The sequence below is a fragment of the Xenopus laevis genome, chromosome 7L, assembly GCF_017654675.1.
Source record: "Xenopus laevis strain J_2021 chromosome 7L, Xenopus_laevis_v10.1, whole genome shotgun sequence".
Lineage (NCBI taxonomy): Eukaryota > Metazoa > Chordata > Amphibia > Anura > Pipidae > Xenopus > Xenopus laevis.
Window position 1 is genome coordinate 37,774,893 of NC_054383.1, and position 21,040 is coordinate 37,795,932.

General features: G+C 37.4%; 1 protein-coding gene across 3 annotated transcripts in view; it reads right to left on the reverse strand.

The window, feature by feature from the left end:
- Positions 1–20,011, reverse strand: part of washc2a.L (WASH complex subunit 2A L homeolog) — a 40,248-nt gene extending 20,237 nt beyond the window's left edge. For 2 of the 3 annotated variants that reach the window (XM_018225378.2, XM_018225376.2), the window contains exons 1-17: positions 19,538–20,011; positions 16,730–16,894; positions 15,534–15,599; positions 13,432–13,605; positions 11,228–11,321; positions 10,933–10,994; positions 9,717–9,764; positions 9,287–9,388; positions 8,980–9,067; positions 8,473–8,544; positions 7,016–7,134; positions 5,691–5,760; positions 5,219–5,272; positions 4,764–4,928; positions 4,134–4,267; positions 2,198–2,290; positions 811–909 (exon numbers count right to left, since the gene is read on the reverse strand). In XM_018225378.2, the coding sequence (XP_018080867.1) occupies positions 811–909; positions 2,198–2,290; positions 4,134–4,267; positions 4,764–4,928; positions 5,219–5,272; positions 5,691–5,760; positions 7,016–7,134; positions 8,473–8,544; positions 8,980–9,067; positions 9,287–9,388; positions 9,717–9,764; positions 10,933–10,994; positions 11,228–11,321; positions 13,432–13,605; positions 15,534–15,599; positions 16,730–16,894; positions 19,538–19,648 (1,716 nt within the window). In that variant the 5' untranslated portion in view covers positions 19,649–20,011. The remainder of the gene's footprint in view (positions 1–810; positions 910–2,197; positions 2,291–4,133; positions 4,268–4,763; positions 4,929–5,218; positions 5,273–5,690; positions 5,761–7,015; positions 7,135–8,472; positions 8,545–8,979; positions 9,068–9,286; positions 9,389–9,716; positions 9,765–10,932; positions 10,995–11,227; positions 11,322–13,431; positions 13,606–15,533; positions 15,600–16,729; positions 16,895–19,537) is intronic. The other variant, XM_018225377.2, reaches the window with a different exon arrangement.
- Between the last annotated feature and the right edge of the window lie 1,029 nt (positions 20,012–21,040).

The window sequence follows — 21,040 nt, forward strand, 5'->3', positions numbered from 1 at the left end:
AGCCAGAGGTTCACTTAAAAAATTTGAATGAATTTTGGAACAAATATATAATGTCATTTTTAGGTCATGAGCATCAGGAAATATGAGTGGCTAAAAACTCTTTCATGACTACACAACAGTTACAGTCTTCATAATTTAGTACACATCATGCACAGTTGGACAATTTAGCTGAGAGATCAAAGAGAAAACTCTTTAGTACATCAATGAGCATCCCTCACTAGTGAGTAACTACACAGAATCTACACCTCTGTGAATTTCTTCAGATGTCACCTCTTTGAAGAGTTACAATGCCATTGTGATTGGATTAGTGGAAGAGTTTATATGCCAAGAACTTCCCACACCAGTCAGTTGAACTGAAGAAGCTGCTCGGATGAGTAGTGAAACGTCTTCATTGATTACTCAGCAAGTCCAGTTGTTTTTAGATTTATCTATACTAGATACCTCACTAGTGAGGGAGCATCAAGCTCTGTATTATACGATTTGTCAGACTTGAACTACTCTATACACAGCTGGACCTCTTAACAGGGTATCATAAATTACATGGCTCTACATTATTAGTTAAGCAACCAATACTTTAGTGTTCCAAAATACATATAATAAAATCACACCCGCATCTTTACTTTATTTTGCCATCAGCCTGGCCTTTAAACATAATATACACCTTAATAAAAAAGCATGATCAACTCTTGGTGATGATCTATTTCTGAAATTATGACGCACGTCAGTTCATGTTTAAGAACGATGTAAAACAAACCCTAAACAAGTTTCAACAATTTTAGCAAAATGGTTTTGCTCAAAGCAGGATTTTACCTCTTCTTCATCATCAAAAAGAGACAAGGCTGTTTTTGCTGCTGGTAAGACGGCGCTTTTGCTCTTACTGGAACTTTGAACGGGAGAAAACAGATCCGACTAGCATAAGAGGAAAATATATAGGGTTTAAATTAGCACACTTATCTGCTAGTCACTCTTTTTGCCTATTGCTGGCTAAAAAATACATGTCAAAAGGCTTCATCCATGCAAAAAAAGTGTAAATCAGCAGACCTGTGTCATAAAAGGGTTTTTGTTTTTTGCAATATCAATTTTCGTGCCAGAAATATTTGCCATCTAAATTCGTCTCATTGATGCCAATGATTTATGCCAGATCTTAGGTGGTATAACCAGTACATTCTGGCATCAGTCTGGCTTATAAACAAAATACACCTAAAAATACATAAAAATAGCACACTCAACTCTTGGTTTGTGGATTTACTAAGCACAATGTCAACTCATGGGCAAAGACACTGCAACGTGGCTTTAAAATCAAACCATTTATTTTACTTTTTTTTTTTTTAATTAGAGCTTTATTATAATGCGCATATGTGTCACAGTGGCGCAGTGATATGTGATACTGCCTTGCAGCACTGGGTTCCTATGTATGATTCTGACTTCAAAACTATTTGTAAGGAATTTTTTTCCCAATGTCTGTATAGGTTTCACAAATGCACACAGGTTTCCCCCACACTCCAAAAACATGCAGAGAGTCAACTGCTTCCGGTTTGTATCTGACCTGAGGGAATTATGTGAATGATAAACATAAATACTACATAAATAGGCTGGCAATATATAAATAAAAGGATAATAAAAAAAAATCAACACAATTGTGGCAAAGTGTATCACTTGCTTAATATTTAAAAGCAAAAGTTTCAGGCAAAAAGGGTGTTTTGGGGTGGGGTAATGGCAGTATCAGGTTGCCCTGGCCTACAAACTGATCAGCAATTGGCATTAACTGGTCAAGCACAGCTTGAATAAAGAAAGCAAACATCTTGAGACCTAATGATTTTATAAGATGCAAAATGGCAGTACAAATTAGGGATGCACCGAATCCAGGATTCGGTTCGGGATTCGTCCTTTTTCAGCAGGATTCGGCTGAATCCGAATTTGCATATGCAAATTAGGGATGGGGAGGGAAATCACGTGACTTTTTGTCAAGTTACATTTTTTTCCCCTTCCCACCTATAATTTGCATATGCAAATTAGGATTCAGTTCGGTAATCTGCCCAATCTTTCGCGAAGGATTCGGGGGTTCGGCCAAATCCAAACTACTTATGAGATGCAAAGTTTTTTTAAAAAAATATTTTTGGTATGTTTTATTATGATTGTGTTTGTACTTTTTTTCAAAGGTCTTTACCAACAAACTTATCTTAAATATATTCTGTACCTCAGAATCATCCTCATCGGAAAAGAGCCCTTTGGTTTGTTTTTTCATTGAAGATTCAAGGGGCTTCGATTTTTCGACAGGCACTTCATGGTTCTTAGGACATAAAAACAGTATTACAGACATGAATTTTACAAGTAAAAAAACATGTTTGAACATTCAGCATGTTTGCATACACAACGCTTTATGACAGTTCTATAGAGTTTTTATTGTGTAGCCATTTCCCATCTTCGTTAAAATTTGAACTGAGATAACTCACTCTTTTCTGTATGGAGGGGAATACTATTAAAGCCATAGAGAAATCATTCAAATTGTGTGAATTCAGCCAGGGTGCAGAATTCTTTCACTGGCAGCCTATAGATGCTTGAAATTTAAGTACTAATTGGGTGACTGAAAGTGCAGTGGCATAGTATGCAAGTGAAACTTCTGCCTATCTACAAGCTTCTTGGAGAGTTAACATTAGCTATTTGCTTATGGGACATATATATATAATTCTGCTCACTTAGCAACACAATAGAGTATGATTTCAAAGGAGATGTGTCTCATTCTTTAGCCATAGTCTTCCATTCAAAATTTTATTTTACCTACTTTCTTCCAATAAGGATTAATTATATCTTAGTTTGGATCAAGTACAAGGTAATGTTTAAGTGAAAGTCCATTTGAAACTAAATTCACCACTGCTTGAATCACCGGACATCCTGTAAAATCTTGAATAGAGAAGTTAGTGTTTCTTCTGCTTAAAAATTGGGCAGAAAGAGAGAGAGATGAAAATGGGGATATAGATCAGATAATATAGGGGAATAAATTTGGATAAAGGTGAAAGGGCAGAGCAGAAAAGTATAAGTGAGGGGAAAAAAGCTTAACACAAAAATAGGAAAGAAAAATTTCGCTGAAAAAAGATGGAATAAGAATAGGAAGTGAGGGACTGGAGTAGGTGAAAAATGTAATAATTGCATTGGTTTGGGAAAAAAAAAAGTTTTGGAGGGTAGAATGGAAAATGAGGAGAACAGAAAGCAAAGTAGATAAAGAAGGGTAGCAAAAAGGAAAACAAACAAATGGTATTGCAGCTTGAATGAGAATTAAAGGAACAGTACACTAAAAAATAGTGTCTAAAAGACATTAAAATATAATGTGTATTTCTGCCCTGCACTGGTAAAAGTTCTGTGTTTGCTTAAGAAATGCTACTATAGTTTATATAAACAAGCTGCTGTGTAGCCATGGGTGCAGCCATTGAAGCTGGATAAAAGACACAAGTTACATAGCACATAACATATACACCCTGTAGAAAACAATGGTGTTTTATCTGTTATCTACTATGTGAGCCGTGCCTTTACTTTTATCCAGCTTGTCTACACAGCAGCTTTTATTAATATAAAATATAATAATCAAAGCAAACATAGGGCAGGGCAGCAGTGCAGGGCAGCAGTACATTATATTTTAATTTTATTTTTTGGTGTTACTGTTCCTTTAAAGGTTACTGAAGCACACAAAAAATAATTGGGTTGCAAGGAGAAAAAGACGGTAGATTGTCAGAAAAAAATTTAACAAAACCAGGGGAAAGAGAAAAGTAAAAGGAACGAATTAGAAGGATGAAGTCAAATTAATTATAGTATTTAGGATCCCAGCTGCACATATATAATCATAGGAACAGCAATGACGTTTAATAATATTTGTAGGTCCAGTATGAATGTCAATTGTTATGTAGAGACTGAAAAATATCAAGGCTCCTTGCTGGTTTAAAGAAGTCTGGTGTATTGTAAAAAGAGATGGTGCAGTTATATGGCAGACACTACCCATATTCTGATCACCTTTAGCATCGAAGTAATAAGAAAAAAAAAGTATATATAGCCCTTTCATTCCATGAAGCTGGACAGCAGATGAATATAGCAGAATAATATAATACAGTGTTTTGTAATGATGTTTCCTACACAAAGAATACCTTGCTTTCTATATTGTTCTCCTTAGCTGAATCATTCTCTTTAACTTTGTTTTTTGCAACAATAGGCGCAGAGGGTTTGTCTTGAAACAAATCATCATCGTCCGCAAACAGATCGGATGTTGGTTGACTTCTCTCTATGATTCAGAAAAAATATATATATTTTTTAAAGGAATTATGTAGGAACACTGACATATGTTTGTCCTGACTAGTAGCCAAAAGCCTTTTTAATTGTGTTTAGTGCAATTAAACGAACAAAACAAACCTCTAATTGTTTGGTATTTGTTACTCCTTTTGAGTAAACAGGTGTCTTTATTGCTATGCTAAAAATCCTTATTAACTGTTTTAGCTATAGATACATTGCTCAGGTTAGTATAAAGCTTCAAATACATTACAAAAATGCAAGCTGAGCAAATTATACAAAATTTTTTCAATTTTTTCCAGTTTTTCCATTGCAAATACTTGGAAAACCATCTTTTAAAAATACCCAGCCCTTCCATTAGAACACTTACTATGAACATAACACAAAATGTATATTTGGTGTGATAGAATAATGCAGGGCCAATTCAGTACGAATGGCCACCCTGCTGTATCTTTATAGCTTGCCCCATGGCAATTGAATGGAATGTTTACCTGGTTTACTTGTATGTGTATTGGGTGAGCCAAATAGTCCATCTTCATCATCAGCAAATAGACTTGAGCTTGGTGGAGGTTTGGGAGCAACATCTAATGTAGGAGTCAGTGATTTGTTTTTATCCTTTTCAGCCAGGATTGAGGAACCAATCACGTTCTCCCCACCTAAAATAAAATCAAAGTTAGTGCTATTATGGTCATTTAGTTTCAGAATTCCCATACAAGATTGCATTCCAGGAAACAGGGCCTGTCAGTAGGCTTATCTTCCTACTGGCTTCTTTTAAGACAAATTATTGTGACACTACACAAGGGTTACACAAGTTGATTAGAATAGTTAAAGCCAGACAACAAGAATAAAAACCTAAAGCATGTTATCAAGTGTGGAGCCTGCCGGAACAAGCTTGGTTCATAAAGGGTGGGTGCCACTGAACGTATAAAGTCATAAAAGGACATACCTGGGAAAAGTGAGACCCCGCCAACAGGTGGCTTCTTTTTCACCTTTGTGGTCTCTGTAATATATATATATATATATATTTTAAGTCCCTTGCAATGACTGGCCAAAAAATTAATGATAACCAAGACATCTTAAAAAGACTATAAGCTCATCACTATGATTTCTCTTTATCATTACACAATGCATATGTTTGTGCCGTTTCAGGAATGTGCACTGTCTCCTAGTGGGAGGAATGTAATCCTCCAGTCCCTGCAAACAAACTTAAAACATTAAATTCTATCCTGTTTTCGTGCATCTAAATCCTCCATTATATACAGCTTCAAGTTGAGTATAATAAAATAAAATGAAGGGTCTGCAATGTATTATTGTACATAAAGCAGAACCCATTTGTACACTTCTGAGAAAAAAAAAAAAAAAATTATGTTACACTTAAAAATATTTCTCCTATGCCACCAAATCCTTTGAATTCATACCTGAATTTATCAATGGACTCGGTTCTGTTTTCTTGACTTCCTTCTTCTGGACATCAGCAAAGATATCGCCCTATAGAAAACATGAATAAAAAAAGAAAAAGAAAATTTGAATCAGGATTGCAGCCCTGTAGGAAGAAAAGTTTTTAATGAAAGTTTGTTAAATGAACCATAAACCTTTGAGATTGAGGAATTCGGTCATTTAGGTTACAAGTGCAAAGCACAAATACTGGGGTGTGCAGGATAAAATCACTTCATAAAGGACTTTTATTGGGCCAATAGAAAAGCTCTTTAAGTCCATATACGTCCATTATAACATAATGGACTAAAGTTCAGGTTTAGACTTTAAGGGGCAGATTTATTATGGGCCGAATTGTAAATTCGAATGCAACTTTTTTTTGGGTCAAAACTCTCAAAGTCGAATTGGGAATAATCTATACTCGATTCAAATTTTAACTTGAGTTAGAAAATCGAGATTTATCAAAGCCTGACCCTTGGAAAAATTAGAATTTGACTATTCACCACCTAAAACCTGCCGAGTTCATGTATAAGTCAAGGGGAGAGGTCCAGTGACCCATTTGAAGATGATAATAGCCTTTGAGTTTTTTTTCGGAGAAAAAACTTGATTTGAGTTTAGTCAAATTCAATTTGAATTCGAGTTTTTGGGTCGGTAATATTCGTTCGAGTTTTAGATTTGATTTTTTTTTTTTATTAAATAGCCTTCCAATCGAATTTCGAGTATATTCGAGTTTATTAGAATTAAAAAAAAGTCACATGAATTTGAAATTCGACCTTTGATAAATGGGCCTCTAAGTGAAGGCGTAGAGAATCTGATATTCTAATAACTAAAGAATGCCTCCTTAAAAGGAATGCATAGTCATCCCATTAAGTAAGTAAAGGGATTTTATTACATTACTTAAGAAAAGAACAAACTTCTTACTGCTTTAAGTTTTTTACTTTCTGTTAAAAAGATTGATGAGCCAGTTCCTTCTGCTGCCGCAGCCAGCACTTTCCATACTGCCCAAGAAACTATGATGCTGCCAGTCACCCTGTCTTCTCAGTGAAACCAGAGTCAATCAGAACCTAGTATGTGTGGCACCTCAGATTGTCATGTCATGTATACTCACCTTCGATTGGCTCCGGCAGCACAGAGACCAATCTTATACTTGAATGACCATTTACTTAATGCGATAACTATATATTTCCTATAAATCCTGCCATTAAATGCAATCAACCTTATTCACATTTATTGGATTCAGTAGAAATGTGAGACCAGAACGGGAATTTCCATTAGCTTTCATTCTAAAGCAAATGTTAATAAAACACACCTCGTCGTCATCGTCATCAAAAAGCCCCTTTCCACCACTGAAAAGTCCTCCTTTACTGCCGAAAGGTGAGAAATCTTCATCAGTAAGCTTGGGTGGTTTAAAAAAATCATCCTCTTCATCTTAAAAAACAAACAAAACAAATCCACATGAATGCAGCACTTTTATGTCAATAAATCAAATAGCTAGCAGACATGAACTGATGAACTGTATGAAATGTTGTTCTGTACATTTTATGGTTGTGTATGCTGGTGGGACAATCTTAATTAATATATATGTAGTATAACATGGACATTGGGATGGTTCATAGATTTGGCAGGTTTGAAAAATGAATTTGCCAATGCACTACACTCTGGAGTTGACCAGCTGCTACATACATTATGTGCACACACAAAGTCACATATACTGTACTTTGTTGCTAGAGGTTTCATGTTTTAAAATGCAACTTCATATTTAGTACATAGGATAGCACAGTACTCGCATAAAATGAGAGGCCTTTTGTGAGCTTCCATATTTTTTACCAAAGTGTAATTCTTTCTAAAATGCATTTGAAGGTATTCACACAAGTTGAACTTGAGCATTGGCAATCATATATTTTCTTTTCATCCACAAAAAGGCCTAAGACAGATGTGGTGGTGTCATGTAGGCCTTCATTCAGAAATGCTAAAACGAGTTAACCACCATCACGTCTGCCAATATAGGTCTATGCAAAGTAGTGAATGGTGGATTTCTATTCGCCTATCACTGCTTTCCATCAACCCGTATGGGCAGAGGTGAATGTTGCCTGAACAGCTTACATTTACATACAAAGAATAGATTTACAGTTATGATCGGATATTGTTAGGAGACAACAGGAGGATGGCCCTGATTGGGAGACCTTACAATCTGAGACCTATATAGGTAGACATGGAGGTTGTAGGTGGTCTGAGGCTTGTTTTGGCATTTCTGAGCGAGGGTCTTCCTGGCACATTTAGGGTATTACAAGACAAAAGCTATATAGCAGAGTTTAACTGTTCAAAAAAATGTCACACTGCTTTTTTGAGCAATTACCCTCTGCTCTATAGCATTTTTGTTGTAATATCCTATGTTTCTGCTTTTGTGCTCCAACAGTGGAGGTGCATACAAGATTTTGGCATAAAATTGTCTCTCTTATTCAAGAAGGTAAGTCACCTTGTATCTTTTTGGCGCTGCCTTACATCACCACATCTGCCTTTTGTTTTCTGTCTTACAGCAGAAGTCAAAATACCCCATGTACCATGGGACTTGGGGTTTGACCAGTTTATTTTACGTGGATGCATTCTCCCCTGAAGGAGCTTATAAATTAAAAGACGGCATTTTTTCTTCATAAATGTATCTGAAACATGAAACATAGAACCTGAAAGTCTACATGACATTGACATGACAGTTCAGTCATCTCAGTATTCTGAAACTATAGCCAAGTATTGAATAAGCCTTCCTACCATCAGAGGGGAGTTTTTTCACTTCTTTCTTATCTTTTTCTTTCTTGTTTTTCACTTCCAAAGACGCTACAGCTGAAAAAAAAAGCAGCTAGTTCAAACAACTGCAATGGATGAGCAAATCGACTTTACAATTACATTAGCATAAATGACAAAAGCTTTGATTTCATAATCATTCAAGTGTAACTTCCTGTTTTATTTAAGATCCTTTTTTTTCCACTACAATGAATATCAAAGTCAATACACATATATCCAAATATTATTAAGCACAGTAGAGCCACATATATATATATATATATATATATATATATATATATATATATATATATATATATATATATATGTGTATATATATATGTGTATATATAGCACTCCACAAGACTTCACACATCAAGGTTAATCATTAAACAAACTATCAATTAAAAGTGATAGAAGAACCAGCACTCTAGTGCTGTGATTTAATGTGCTTTATCTTTATTTTTCATATATGCACTGAATCTGTATACTTACATGACTGATCAGATTCCTGTGTCCTGGGGATATCGCTTTGTATGCGAGCAGCCAGTTCATCAGCAAAAGATCTTGTTCTTGTCTTAGTCTAGCAAACCGAAAGAAAAATCTGAAATCATGCATTCTGAATGTGTAATTGAAATTTTTCTACTGGGCTCTACCAACTTGCTCTTAACATTGCCCATGATGCATTAAGAAGTTAGAAAAACACAATACACTGCACATACATATAAAGTCAATAACCTAATACAAGTCCTTCATGTCAGAGTCCAGCACCTAACTAGTGCTGGACATAGCCATATCTTACAGTTTTATTGTCTTCCTCCTCTTCTTCTTCTTCTTCTTCTTTGTCAGAATCACCAAACAGATCTGAGCCATTATCTTCATCTTCATCACTCAATGCAGAGTGCTGAAAATAATACAGACTTAGAAGTCCATGCACTCAATGCGTGACATCACATACAGAACTATAGTTAACACATAGATCATTTATTAACATGGCCTGACTATTCCTTTGGAGCTTCTGAAATCAGTTTTTTAAAGGACTTGTGTTTGCACATGGTGATCAGAGAAAGTTCACAAAGGAACAGTAGGTCAGACTATGGTTGTACAATACAGCTCTCTTGCATTTAATGGTTTGCTATTTAAAAAACTCAAAATATAGTGACTGGGAATGTACCACACAATTCATTTCTGCTAATAAATCCAAGTGATCAAAAAAAAAAAAAAGTTCTCACCAGTTTCTTTTCCTCCTCAGAATTGTTGTCAAATTCATCTTCTGATTCCTGTGGTAGAAAATCAGTGGGAGTACCGCATAAAAACAGAAAGTTACAGAAAATGTTTTCCCTATTGGTTTAACAAAAAAGGGGGAATACCTAACATTATTTCACTAACAACCACATGTTCAAAAGTTGCTTGTACTTTATTCTTTATTTTTTTAAGGGTTAACAAACAACCCAGCAGTGGCAACACACTTGATTGGGACTATTAGTTGATGTAGCAAGAGACATCTCACAACCAACCAGCCATATAGACTATAGCCAGGGGCGGAACTACCGGGGGAGCAGGGGATGCGAGCGGGCCAGGGCCCGCACCCCCTCAGGGCCCCCCGGCAGTCCGCCAGCCGCATGTTCCCCGGCCAGTTCCGGGTGTACGGAGGGGGGCGGGGGCCCGGCTGCGCGTCCTGCGCCAGGGCCCGCCCCCCTCTAGTTCCGTTTTTGACTATAGCTGTGGCCTATATGAAGAATAGGGCCTCCCAAGTTAATATCTGGAAACTCAGGGTTTGAAAAGGCTGCGTACAGCAATACATGTCTTAGCTGAAGGATTTTTGTCCATCTCAGTCATACAAATGCCCACATTAGCACTTAAACTTTAGATGGCATCTCTAAGCTTAAAAAAGGTCTTCAAAAAGACACATGGGTCAAATATACTTGCCCCTTAAAGTCTGAATAGGTAAGGACAGGCTCTAAAACAAGAATATACAGTACTTTTATTTCATCAGTTGAAGCTACAAGTCATAGGATTACTAAAACACATAGGCCTGAATATAGTTTGGTTACTCTGGTAGACAACATTCAAATTCGATGCAAATGCCAATTACAGCATCCCATTGCAAATCAATCACTGATGAGGTGAAATACATACATTCTAACCTTACTAATTGAGGAGGTCCATTGTGCAGCTGCTCAGTGCTACAACATAAATGTTCACTAATGAATGAAGATACTGTGACAGCCAAACTCACCAGAATATGCCACATATTCATGTGGAGCTTTACTAAAGCCTTGTGCGATTAGAATTTCTTTATTAAAGTATAGATGTGGTCACCTAGATATCTGGATCTTTTTGTAATCATGACATTTTTTGGAGCAAATTGCACTCCGCAGAAGCTTGTATATGCTGTGCTGTAAGGGCCTGTAGGTTTTGCAGTATAAGTTAGCTCGATAAACATACCTCATCTTCTTTTTCATCTTCACTGTCAATAATGCTCCCCCGATCATTGTCCACCGATCCTTCTGTTTTCAATGACAAAAGCATCTCATGATCTTGTGTGTTCTACCCCCACTTGAGTATGTTAGATGATTGCAAAATAAATACATATTCAGAAGGTTCCCATAGCAGTATCACAATGTGCCAAATCTTTTGTAACTGTATTTAAACTCATTTAAGGCTAGGGCATAGATTACTTTTAATGTTAAACAAAAAAAAAATGAAAAACAATATTATGACTTTTAGTTAATTACAATACCTTCACTTGAGAGATCTCCTAGACCAACATCTTCTTGCTGCATAAATTGCTGTGACCCAATTAATAAAGGCAGAGGCCTGTCTATATAAAGATCCTTCAAAAAAGAAAACACAAACAGCATTATTAGATTTAGACAGATTGTGTGGCTGGGCAATACATGGAGAGAAACCTGAAGGCAATTGCTTTCTTAAATACGTAATGAAATCAATTCTAAAAGGCAGTAGGTAATTCTCCTTAAAGAAGAAGAAAGGTGAGTGCACCCCCAATGATTATAATTTCTTACTTAATATCCAGGGCAAGAGATCCTGTTCACTTAAAACTGCAACGCAGGGGTTTTTTTTTTTTTTGAAAGATTTTCTTTATTAACTTTAATCATTAATTTTAGATTACAGTTGAAAGAAGAAGGAAAGCTAGAGAAGAAGAAAGATGGGTTTCTCCGTTCCACAATCTCAGTTAATACATGACTTTGGTAATAGAACAGTGACTCTTTTTCTCAGTTGACCGAATCAGTTACTGCATTGTCCAACCTGTGGTCCCAGACTTTAGCAAATTTTTCTGGGCAGCCCCAGGCTAAATATGCCAATTTCTGGCTAGGAAGTGTGTCATCAATTAGTTTTTTTACACATACATCTGGATAACCTTGATATATTCGAGCCAGCCTGTGCGGTGTATAATAAACCCTATTCAAAACTTTGTGTGGATGTATCTGTATTTTATTGAAATGTTTATTTTGGGTATCTGCTCGAGTATTTCTTTCCAGGAGCCCTGATCCAACCCAGGCACATCCTGGGCCCATTTACCTCTGATATGCCCTATCGGATCAAAATCCCCCTGCAGGAGGATGGTGTAGAACCAACTGACAGGCTTAAGGAGCTCAGGCCTGCGCAAATAATGTTCCAAAGTGGTTTCTGTAACGCAAACTGGGCTATGGATGTATGCCTGAGCTGCAAATATCTGAATAACATACAATTCTGTAACTCAAATTATTGCTTTAATTGGGCAAACTGCTTGAGATTCTCTGAGGACACTATATCATTAAGACATTTCACCCCTGCATTAGCCCACATACTAACATTCGGTATAGCCCTGAAATGGGTGAGGTTTCTGTTGCCCCAAAGTGGGGTCCATTTTGACCATTTACCTCCTTTCCGGTACTCTGCAGACACTGTTCTGAAAAAATTTGGATCGCAGATTTCATATTAAGAGTTAAGGGGTATATAGAGGGGAGCCCTCTATGGAGCTGGTTTGCCAGAGGAGAGATCACTGCTGCATCAATTACAGTCAGGCCTGGGGTTTTCTAGATGACCATTGGCCACAAATTGTCTTCCGCTTCATTCTTTGGCACCGGGCAGGCGCATGAGCAGTACAGTAGAAAAAAAAAAAGCTGTCTTTTTGAGTCTAAGTTCTATATCACAAATAGTGTGCACAAATGGTGTATTCTCTACCCACATTTTTCAGATGGCAGAGAAGCACCTTAGCACCTGATTGTGGTCATTCAGCTTGTCATTCATTTCATATCACTACAAACACACATTAAAGCTTATTTTTGATTATAGTATTTCCTTTTGCACTTTATTTGTGCTTACTAACAGACAATCTTTAAACATTTTATGCTTGCTTAGTGTAGGGAAATTTCCTTGTGGGACACTTTCAAAATACAAAGAATATATCTGAAACATATTTTACTTTATATGTGAAAATAAAATTCATTTATAAAGTCCTGTGTACACTACCAAATTTTAAACCACCCTATTTTTGCAATGATTTTCTCAAGTTATTTCTTTAATAAACATTTAGAGAAACTGCCTAAAAACTTTACAATGATCATTGAGCAATTTACATGATCTTAGCTCCAACATGCCATTAGATCAAAACATCATAAACAATGTTAAAGCCAACAGAATCCACATCAGGACCCAGGAGTGCCATAGGTTGTAACAAACCTTACTTCTATTCTACCTCTTAATGACCTGCAACTGAAAATGATGACAAAAAAAAATATAAAAGAAAAAAAAAACCAGATAGCCTGTGGGTCATTAATGTTATTAATCTTTCCTTAGTATTTTTTATTGCATATTTGTAATTAGGCCCTATATAATTATCTTCAGTTCTGACTGCCCAACAGCTACCTGGTTGCTAGAGTAAATTATCAAAGAAACCAGAAAGCAGTTAGCATCAGGGACTACCCAATACTTTTCACTTACCTTTGGCTCTAGTATAAGGTCCACTCGTTCATTAACTTCTTCTTCCTCCGAGTCAGAATTCCCTGCTTTTATATCCAGTTGCTCAAAAGCATTTTCCAGTACTTGCAGTCCATAGTTTACAGCTTCCTGTATTTTTGGGATCAGCTCTGCCTCCTTCTGCTCCCGGGTTTTCTCCTTAAAAAGAAAACAAAGCAAATATGATATAATTAGGTTATAATCTTGAACAGACAAGTCTAAAGATACCACAATGTCATATTAGCAACTGGTCTAACATTTTATTAAAAGAGAATCCTCAACAATTTTCTGTGAACTTAGGTGCTACCTAGTAACCTTTTAAGCAGAGATTATTATTGTATTGAGTCAGAACAGCAATGTTTGGCTGCAAGTATATTCTCATTGGAAATGCATGACCACGAATTAATCTTTTTAATCCAATGTTTTCCTTTAACAGGGTCTCTGCAAAAATCACTATTGGAGGAGAGTACTTGTATGAGTCTGAGAGAATTCTATTAGAAAGAGCAAGTGCTGGATGTCTCTTCCAACATGCAGCATCCAAGCAATGTTACCGTTTCCAGCTGGAGTAATGGTATTTATGCATTGTGACATTGCTTTAAATTGTAAAAGAAGCACACCATACTGCATACGACCTGTCGACGAGTCCTATGTCCCTATGTAAAAGCATTGCTTATTTTGAAATTATCTGACCCAAGCAAAAGATCTTATAAAGCATTTATGCCAGATGCAATTGTAAGGTAAGGAAATTAATGTCCCTGTATTCCCTTACACTATGCAGTACTTGGCAAAGTACTTGGCATAGATTTGGCAGAAGCAATTTACAAGCCCAAAGTTCTCATTGTTTTCCTATGCTACAGCTCTGCCATATTCTTTCTTTCCTTTTCCCGGCCATCTGGGTAAACATCCACTTTCATTCCTAGGTATGTCCATTAAAGGGGTTGTTCACCTTCAAACAACTAGCTGGTTTCAGATAGATCACCAGAAATACCGACATTTTCCAATGACTTTCTATTTTCTGTGTGTGACGGTTTTTCTAATATTGAAGTGTAAAGTGTAATTTCTCTCCTTCTGAAGCAGCTTTGGGAGGGGGGTCGCCGATCCTGTAAACTGTTCTAAATGGATACATTTAGTTGATACATTTCTTATCTTTGTCCCTGCTGAGCAGAATCTCTGGGTTTAATTTCAGGCAGCTGTTAGAATTGATACAATAGTTGCTAATACTCCAGAGATGTTGCTGAGAAATGTATCAACTAAATGTTGCAAAATTGTAACAGTTCAGAGTCTGCACCTGAATTACTGAGCTGTCAGACTCAATCACCAGAGACACAAACATTCAACTTTAAACTTAGATTTTGGAAAAACAGTAAAAAATAAATAATGGAAAGTAATTGAAAAAAATCTTTATTTCTGGGGAACAATCTAAAAACAACTGAATTGAAAAAAGTGTTTGGAAGGTGAACAACCCCTTTAAAGAAGATATATAGGATAAATTAACCCCCTCCCTAATTTTGTAGGCAATAATGAATTATATTTGGTGCTGGTTTAAAAATTAATCCTTTATTGGAGATCCCTACTGATCTGCTATGGCCCCTGTCAGTGTTTCAAATGAGGGGTGGTAGTACTATCATTCTGTTAGCAAATTAGCATTGCAAAATCTACAACAGCTCACTATAATATAGAACAGATCCATTTATTTCAAGGGGTAGTTCACCTTTCAAATTTAATTTGCTATAGAATGCTCTATTCTTACAAGTGTTCCAGTTGGCCCTTTTTTTATTTATTTTTTTTAAATAGTTTTTTAATTATTTGCCTTTCTCCCTCTTTACTGCTTTTAAATAAAGATGCAGTCAAAATATATTGCTTTGCAAGGATAAATTGTATTATTTTTTGAACTAATCTTTTTATTCAGGTCCTCTTCCAATCTTTCAGTAAACTACTGCGTGGCTGCTTGGGTAAATTTATTCCTAGTAACCATAAAGCTGCAGACATTCCAAACTGGAGAGCGGCTGAACAAAAAGTAAGATCATTGAAAAGTGCAACAGAAAAAAATGAAGACCAATTGTCATGTGATGAGTGAGGTCACCTACCTGTTCAGGTTTGTTCCCAGCGTCTGCCTTAACAACGTGATCTTCAACCTCTTCATCATACACTCTCTATGAGCCAAAACATTATGTTAGACATCTGGATATAAAAGGTATTTGTGAATACTTACTGCATAAATGTGCAAAAGAGTTTAAGGTGTTGATTTATAGACATTCAGAAAAATACTTTAATGGATACTAAAAAAAATGGAGGACGCAGTATTGCCATAGGTTATAATGGTTAAGACAACCTCAGAAAAGGCAAACACCTTAAAGTAAGATTGTTGAAAGATTATATAGTACATCTAAAGAAAAAAAAACCTCACATTTGTGCATAATTAAGATCCTTTTGTGCTCACATGGAATATTACAAAAAAGAAGAAGTAAACACCTTAAAAATGCAGAGAAATTAAGTTACTGAGCGTCTCCTGATGGATCTCTGCTCTGTTCTATCACTGAGCTGACAAAGAGTTAAAGAACTGAGCAGGAAGTGTTAAAGGAAAACTATACCACAAAATGAATATTTAAGCAACATATAGTTTACATCAAATTAAATGGCATATTTAAGAATCTTACCAAACTGGTAATTATTGCCCTTTTATATCTCTTGCCTTGAACCATTTTGTGATGGTGCTGCCTCAGAGATCACCTGATCAGAAATACTGCAACTCTAATTGTAACAGGAAGAAGTGTGGAAGCAAATGCTTATGTGACCAATTGGTTGGATTGTTTATGTGCACCGTGAATCCTACGATCCCAGGGGGCGGCCCTTATTTTTTAAAATGGCAATTTTCTATTTATGCACATACTACTAAAAAAGTATATTATCATGAAAATGTTTTTTACATGAAGCAGGGTTTCACATATGAGCTGTTTTATGCAATATCTTTTTATAGAGACCTACATTGTTGGGGGGGGTATAGTTTTCCTTTAAGTTATAAAACTTTGCTCAGGCACCTAATTTTCTGATGGCTAGATGAAAAAGAACAGTATTGGTGCTGCTATATCAAATTTGATATTTTATGCATATTATACAAATGTATAACTGCTAACATCTTGGAAACTAGGGGGATAAATATAAATTGTAACAGGGCAATTTTAAATGCATTTGTTTCATGGTGTTTTGTTCCATTTTTCAACAGAATATTGCGTATTTGCCCATAAAATGCATTTACACAAAAGGGTAAAAAAAATGTACTTACATTTTCTATGAACTGAGTGTTAGATAACATAAGAAAATCATTAAAAACATTGTGTAGGCGACAGTCTGTGGCCTTTGCTTCGCGAATGAGCCCATCCAGTTGTTTCTCAATTTCATGTGTCCTTGATATGGTTTGCTGAGAGAACTCCCGAAGAAAATTCAAAAGCTAAAATGAATGAAAAATAAAAAGGCTTAAACACTAGAAAACTCTATAGCAATGGTATTTTAATAGTGGGACCATGGAATATGCTTTTGGATAAAGAGTTGGTTGCCCTTTAAGTGAACTTTTAGTATTTTATAGAATGGCTAATTCTAAGAAACTTTTCAAACAGTCTTCATTTTTTTCTTTTAAAGGGATCCTGTCATCGGAAAACATGTTTTTTTCAAAACGCATCAGTTATTAGTGCTACTACAGCAGAATTCTGCACTGAAATCCATTTCTCAAAAGAGCAAACAGGTTTTTTTTTTATATTCAATTTTGAAATCTGACATGGGGCTAGACATTTTGTCAATTTCCCAGCTGCCCAGAGTCATGTGATTTGTGCCTGCACTTTAGGAGAGAAATGCTTTCTGGCAGGCTGCTGTTTTTCCTTCTCAATGTAACTGAATGTGTCTCAGTGGGACATGGGTTTTTACTATTGAGTGCTGTTCTTAGATCTACCAGGCAGCTGTTATCTTGTGTTAGGGAGCTGCTATCTGGTTACCTTTCCATTGTTCTTTTATTTGGCTGCTGGGGGGGAAAAGGGAGGGGGGATGATATCACTAACTTGCAGTACAGCAGTAAAGATTGATTGAAGTTTATCAGTCACATGACTTTGGGCAGCTGGGAAATTGACAATATGTCTAGCCCCATGTCAGATTTCAAAATTTAATATATAAAAAATCTGTTTGCTCTTTTGAGAAATGGATTTCAGTGCAGAATTCTGCTGGAGCAGCACTATTTGATTCATTTTGAAAAAATTTTTTTTCCCTTGACAGTATCCCTTTAAAGTTTTTAAATTATTTGCATTTGTATTACTTATCTTCTATTCAGGCCTCTCCTATTCATATTCCAGTCTCTCATTCAAATCAATGCCTGGTTGTTAGGGTACTTTGGACCATAACAACCAGAGAGCTACTGAAATTCCAAAATGGTAAGCTGCTAAACAAAATGCTAAAGAATTTAAAAAAAATACCAACTGCAAAGTGTCTAAACAACACTTATTACTGGGAATACTCTTAGGGCTCTTACACACGGGCGTTTGTTTGTGCGGTTCAGCTGCAGGGGAGCGCAGGAGTAGACGCACTGAATTATTGTCAATGGGGCTGTACTCACACAGACTTATGTAAGCGCCAAACGCAGTTTGGGAAGCAGCATGTTGCATTTCACCTGCGTTCGGCGCATACATGCATCTGTGTGAGTACAGCCCCATTGACAATAATTCATTGCACAACAAACGCCTGTGTGTAAGAGCCCTTACGCACATATTTTTCAATAATACTCCTCTTTATAAAGTACATTCCATACTTGCATTGGCACAGAAAGAAACCACATGCAACCAAGAGCAATAAGCAGCTATTGTGGTGGATTGAATGATGCACACCTGCAGGATTATTTATCAGAATTTGAATTTATGTGATTTTAGAGGTTTTTTCAACCTCACTGTAATTACTATTAATATAACGTAGTGGACGGATTGGATGGTGCACACTTAGCAGGTCAATTATCAAAATTCGAATGTCTAGTTTTTCAACACTGACTAGCCTAAAGCACAAATGTCTCCTTATTTATTAAAAAGTCTTGATTATAAAAAGCACAGGAGATAAAAATGTGGAATGAATATGACAACAAAAACCTGGAATTACTCGTTTTTGCAAGAATTTTCGTGTGATTACAAGTGAAAAAAAAAATCCAGAAAACCCAAAAAAGGGTAAGGCCACACTGGGTGTTTTGGGGAGATTTGGTCGCCTGGCGACTAATCGCCTGGTCTTTGCAGCGACCGCCTTCCCTCACTCTGCGCCGGCTAAAATGAAAAACCGGCGGCGCTAATAACACGCGGCGGTGATTAGCGCCGGCGGTTTTTCATTTTAGCCGGCACAGAGTGAGCAACTTCGGGCGAATTTGGAAAAAGAACCGCTGTGTGTGATTAGCGCCGGCGTTTTTTTTTTTTTCATTTTAGCCGGTGCAGGGTGAGCAAACGAACCTGCCGCGTGTGATTAGTGCCGGCGTTTTTTCATTTTAGCCGGCACAGAGTGAGGGAAGGCGTTTGGGGAAATCAGTCGCCGCAAAGACGAGGCGATTAGTCCCCAAAACACCCAGTGTGGCCTTACCCTAAAACCTTGAAGTAAATAAAGATTTTACAATTTGATAATGACAGCTCCCACTGACTTCTGCATGACCTCACTATTTAGATGGTAAAGTTTTGTATTAGAGTTTTTCGTGCATTTTACACTTCATAAATATCTTAATTTTTGTGATTTCAAACAATTATACGGATACATTTTTAGAGCTAAAATATATAAAAAAAAATATGAACATGAATAAATCAGCCCCTAAATTACAATGTCTTGAAAACACTTCGTCATACTTTTGCCTATATGAAATGTAAGGTGTGCAGTGCTATGTGCTCTATTTGAGAATACAGTTTACATCAACATAAAAAGTGGGGGGAAAACAGGGTACCCCGTTGTCGTTCACATTCTAGGGGAAGATATTTGTCCATAATGTGCCCATGGGAGGCTGAGAACTCCATAGGGGCGGGGACTGTAGTGACTACTTTAGAAAACGCTACATACAAACGCTAATCGCTCTGACAACAACAATTGTTACCCCGGCATCAGCACCGAGTGACCAGTTCTGGCTGCTCCGCCTGATCTCTTCCAGGCCCCAGGGTCTCTCCCACACTGGCGTTTCTGCCGAACAATTCGCCGGCCCGTTCATTGCTGAGTCGTAGAAACGCGACTTTTCCGGTTATACAGAATCACAGAGGAGCAGCGGAGCAAACGGTGACGTCAGTATTGGGTTACAGCAGCCAGCGCATCGCGGAACCCAGTACTTGGCTTTAGGCTTTGGAAGACGCCATGTTTAAGAAAACATCAGGTGACTAATGTCACTTGACCCATTCTGTCAAAGCATGTGACCAATGAGAACGCGAGTTCGTAACTTCGACGCGGCTAGGCCAGTGGAATTCCTCTATCGATCTTTTAGCATTTGCTGAACTGTTTCAACGTTTTACTATAAATGGAGGAGTTTGTAGTTCTGCTAGAGATGGAACGAGGAGTCGTGCCCCCATTTCCTAGTTCCTATTCTAGGAAGAGACTTGACGACACGGTCATGTGATCCTACCATGTGACCGCTCCACTGCGGCTTACCTGTTCGTGAGCGGCAAACTCAAACATGGGAAAGTGGTAATGGGTTCTAGTGGCACCTGCGGACACTTGACAGGACCTGCAACTAAATTCCCAGGGTTGTAGTGTAGGTTTAGTACAGGTTGTAACCTCTACTTCAGGTTTTGGGGCAGTTCATTGTGTCGCTGGATGTTTGTAGGGATTGAAGGGATCACTGCCTCTGAATTTCTGTGGGGTGAGGGGGGATCACAGTGAATCAATGTCAGCTAGACTCTATTCAATATTTAGACACCCAAATGCAGCTACAAGATTGTTGTTGTTGGAGCTGGGGTTTTTTTTTACCATTACTCTCACACAATTATGGTGGAACAATGGCAAGATAAAAATGAAAGGCAAGCTATACTGACACAGCTATAATAATATTATATTCATTAACCAGAAACAGCTTTGCTTTTCTGCCATGCACTGAAAGTCTCCCTTAATGGACAATAATGTAATGGACAACTTGGGAACAATAAATTGTATAGAAACTGTTGCCTTGGTGTTTCATGAGCTGACGGACAATCAGGGCCGGCCTTAGGCCAATGGGGCCCCGCACCACAGGGCAGCACAGATAATATTTCCCTCAGCACATGATGCTGCCTGGCCTGCCCCCAACTTTGAGAGTCCAGCCCATCCCCAAATCCATAGGTCTAGCCTGCCCCCCAACTCTCATAGGCCCAGCTTTCCTCCAACCTTGATAGGCCCTGCCTGCCCCCAATCCAACCAAGCCTGCTCCCAAGCTGAATCGGCCCAGCCCCAAACTAATTGGCCCAGTCCACTCTCCTATTTCCTCCCTCTCTCTCTTACCCTGTGTGCCCCTATTATGTTACCTTGTCTGCCCCTTTCCTTTCTATTTTGTGCCTGTATGCCCTTATTTTCCTAAATACTTGGTGTGTCAGTAGCCAGCAACACTTTGTCTAGGGGCCCCGCCAACATGGTCCCA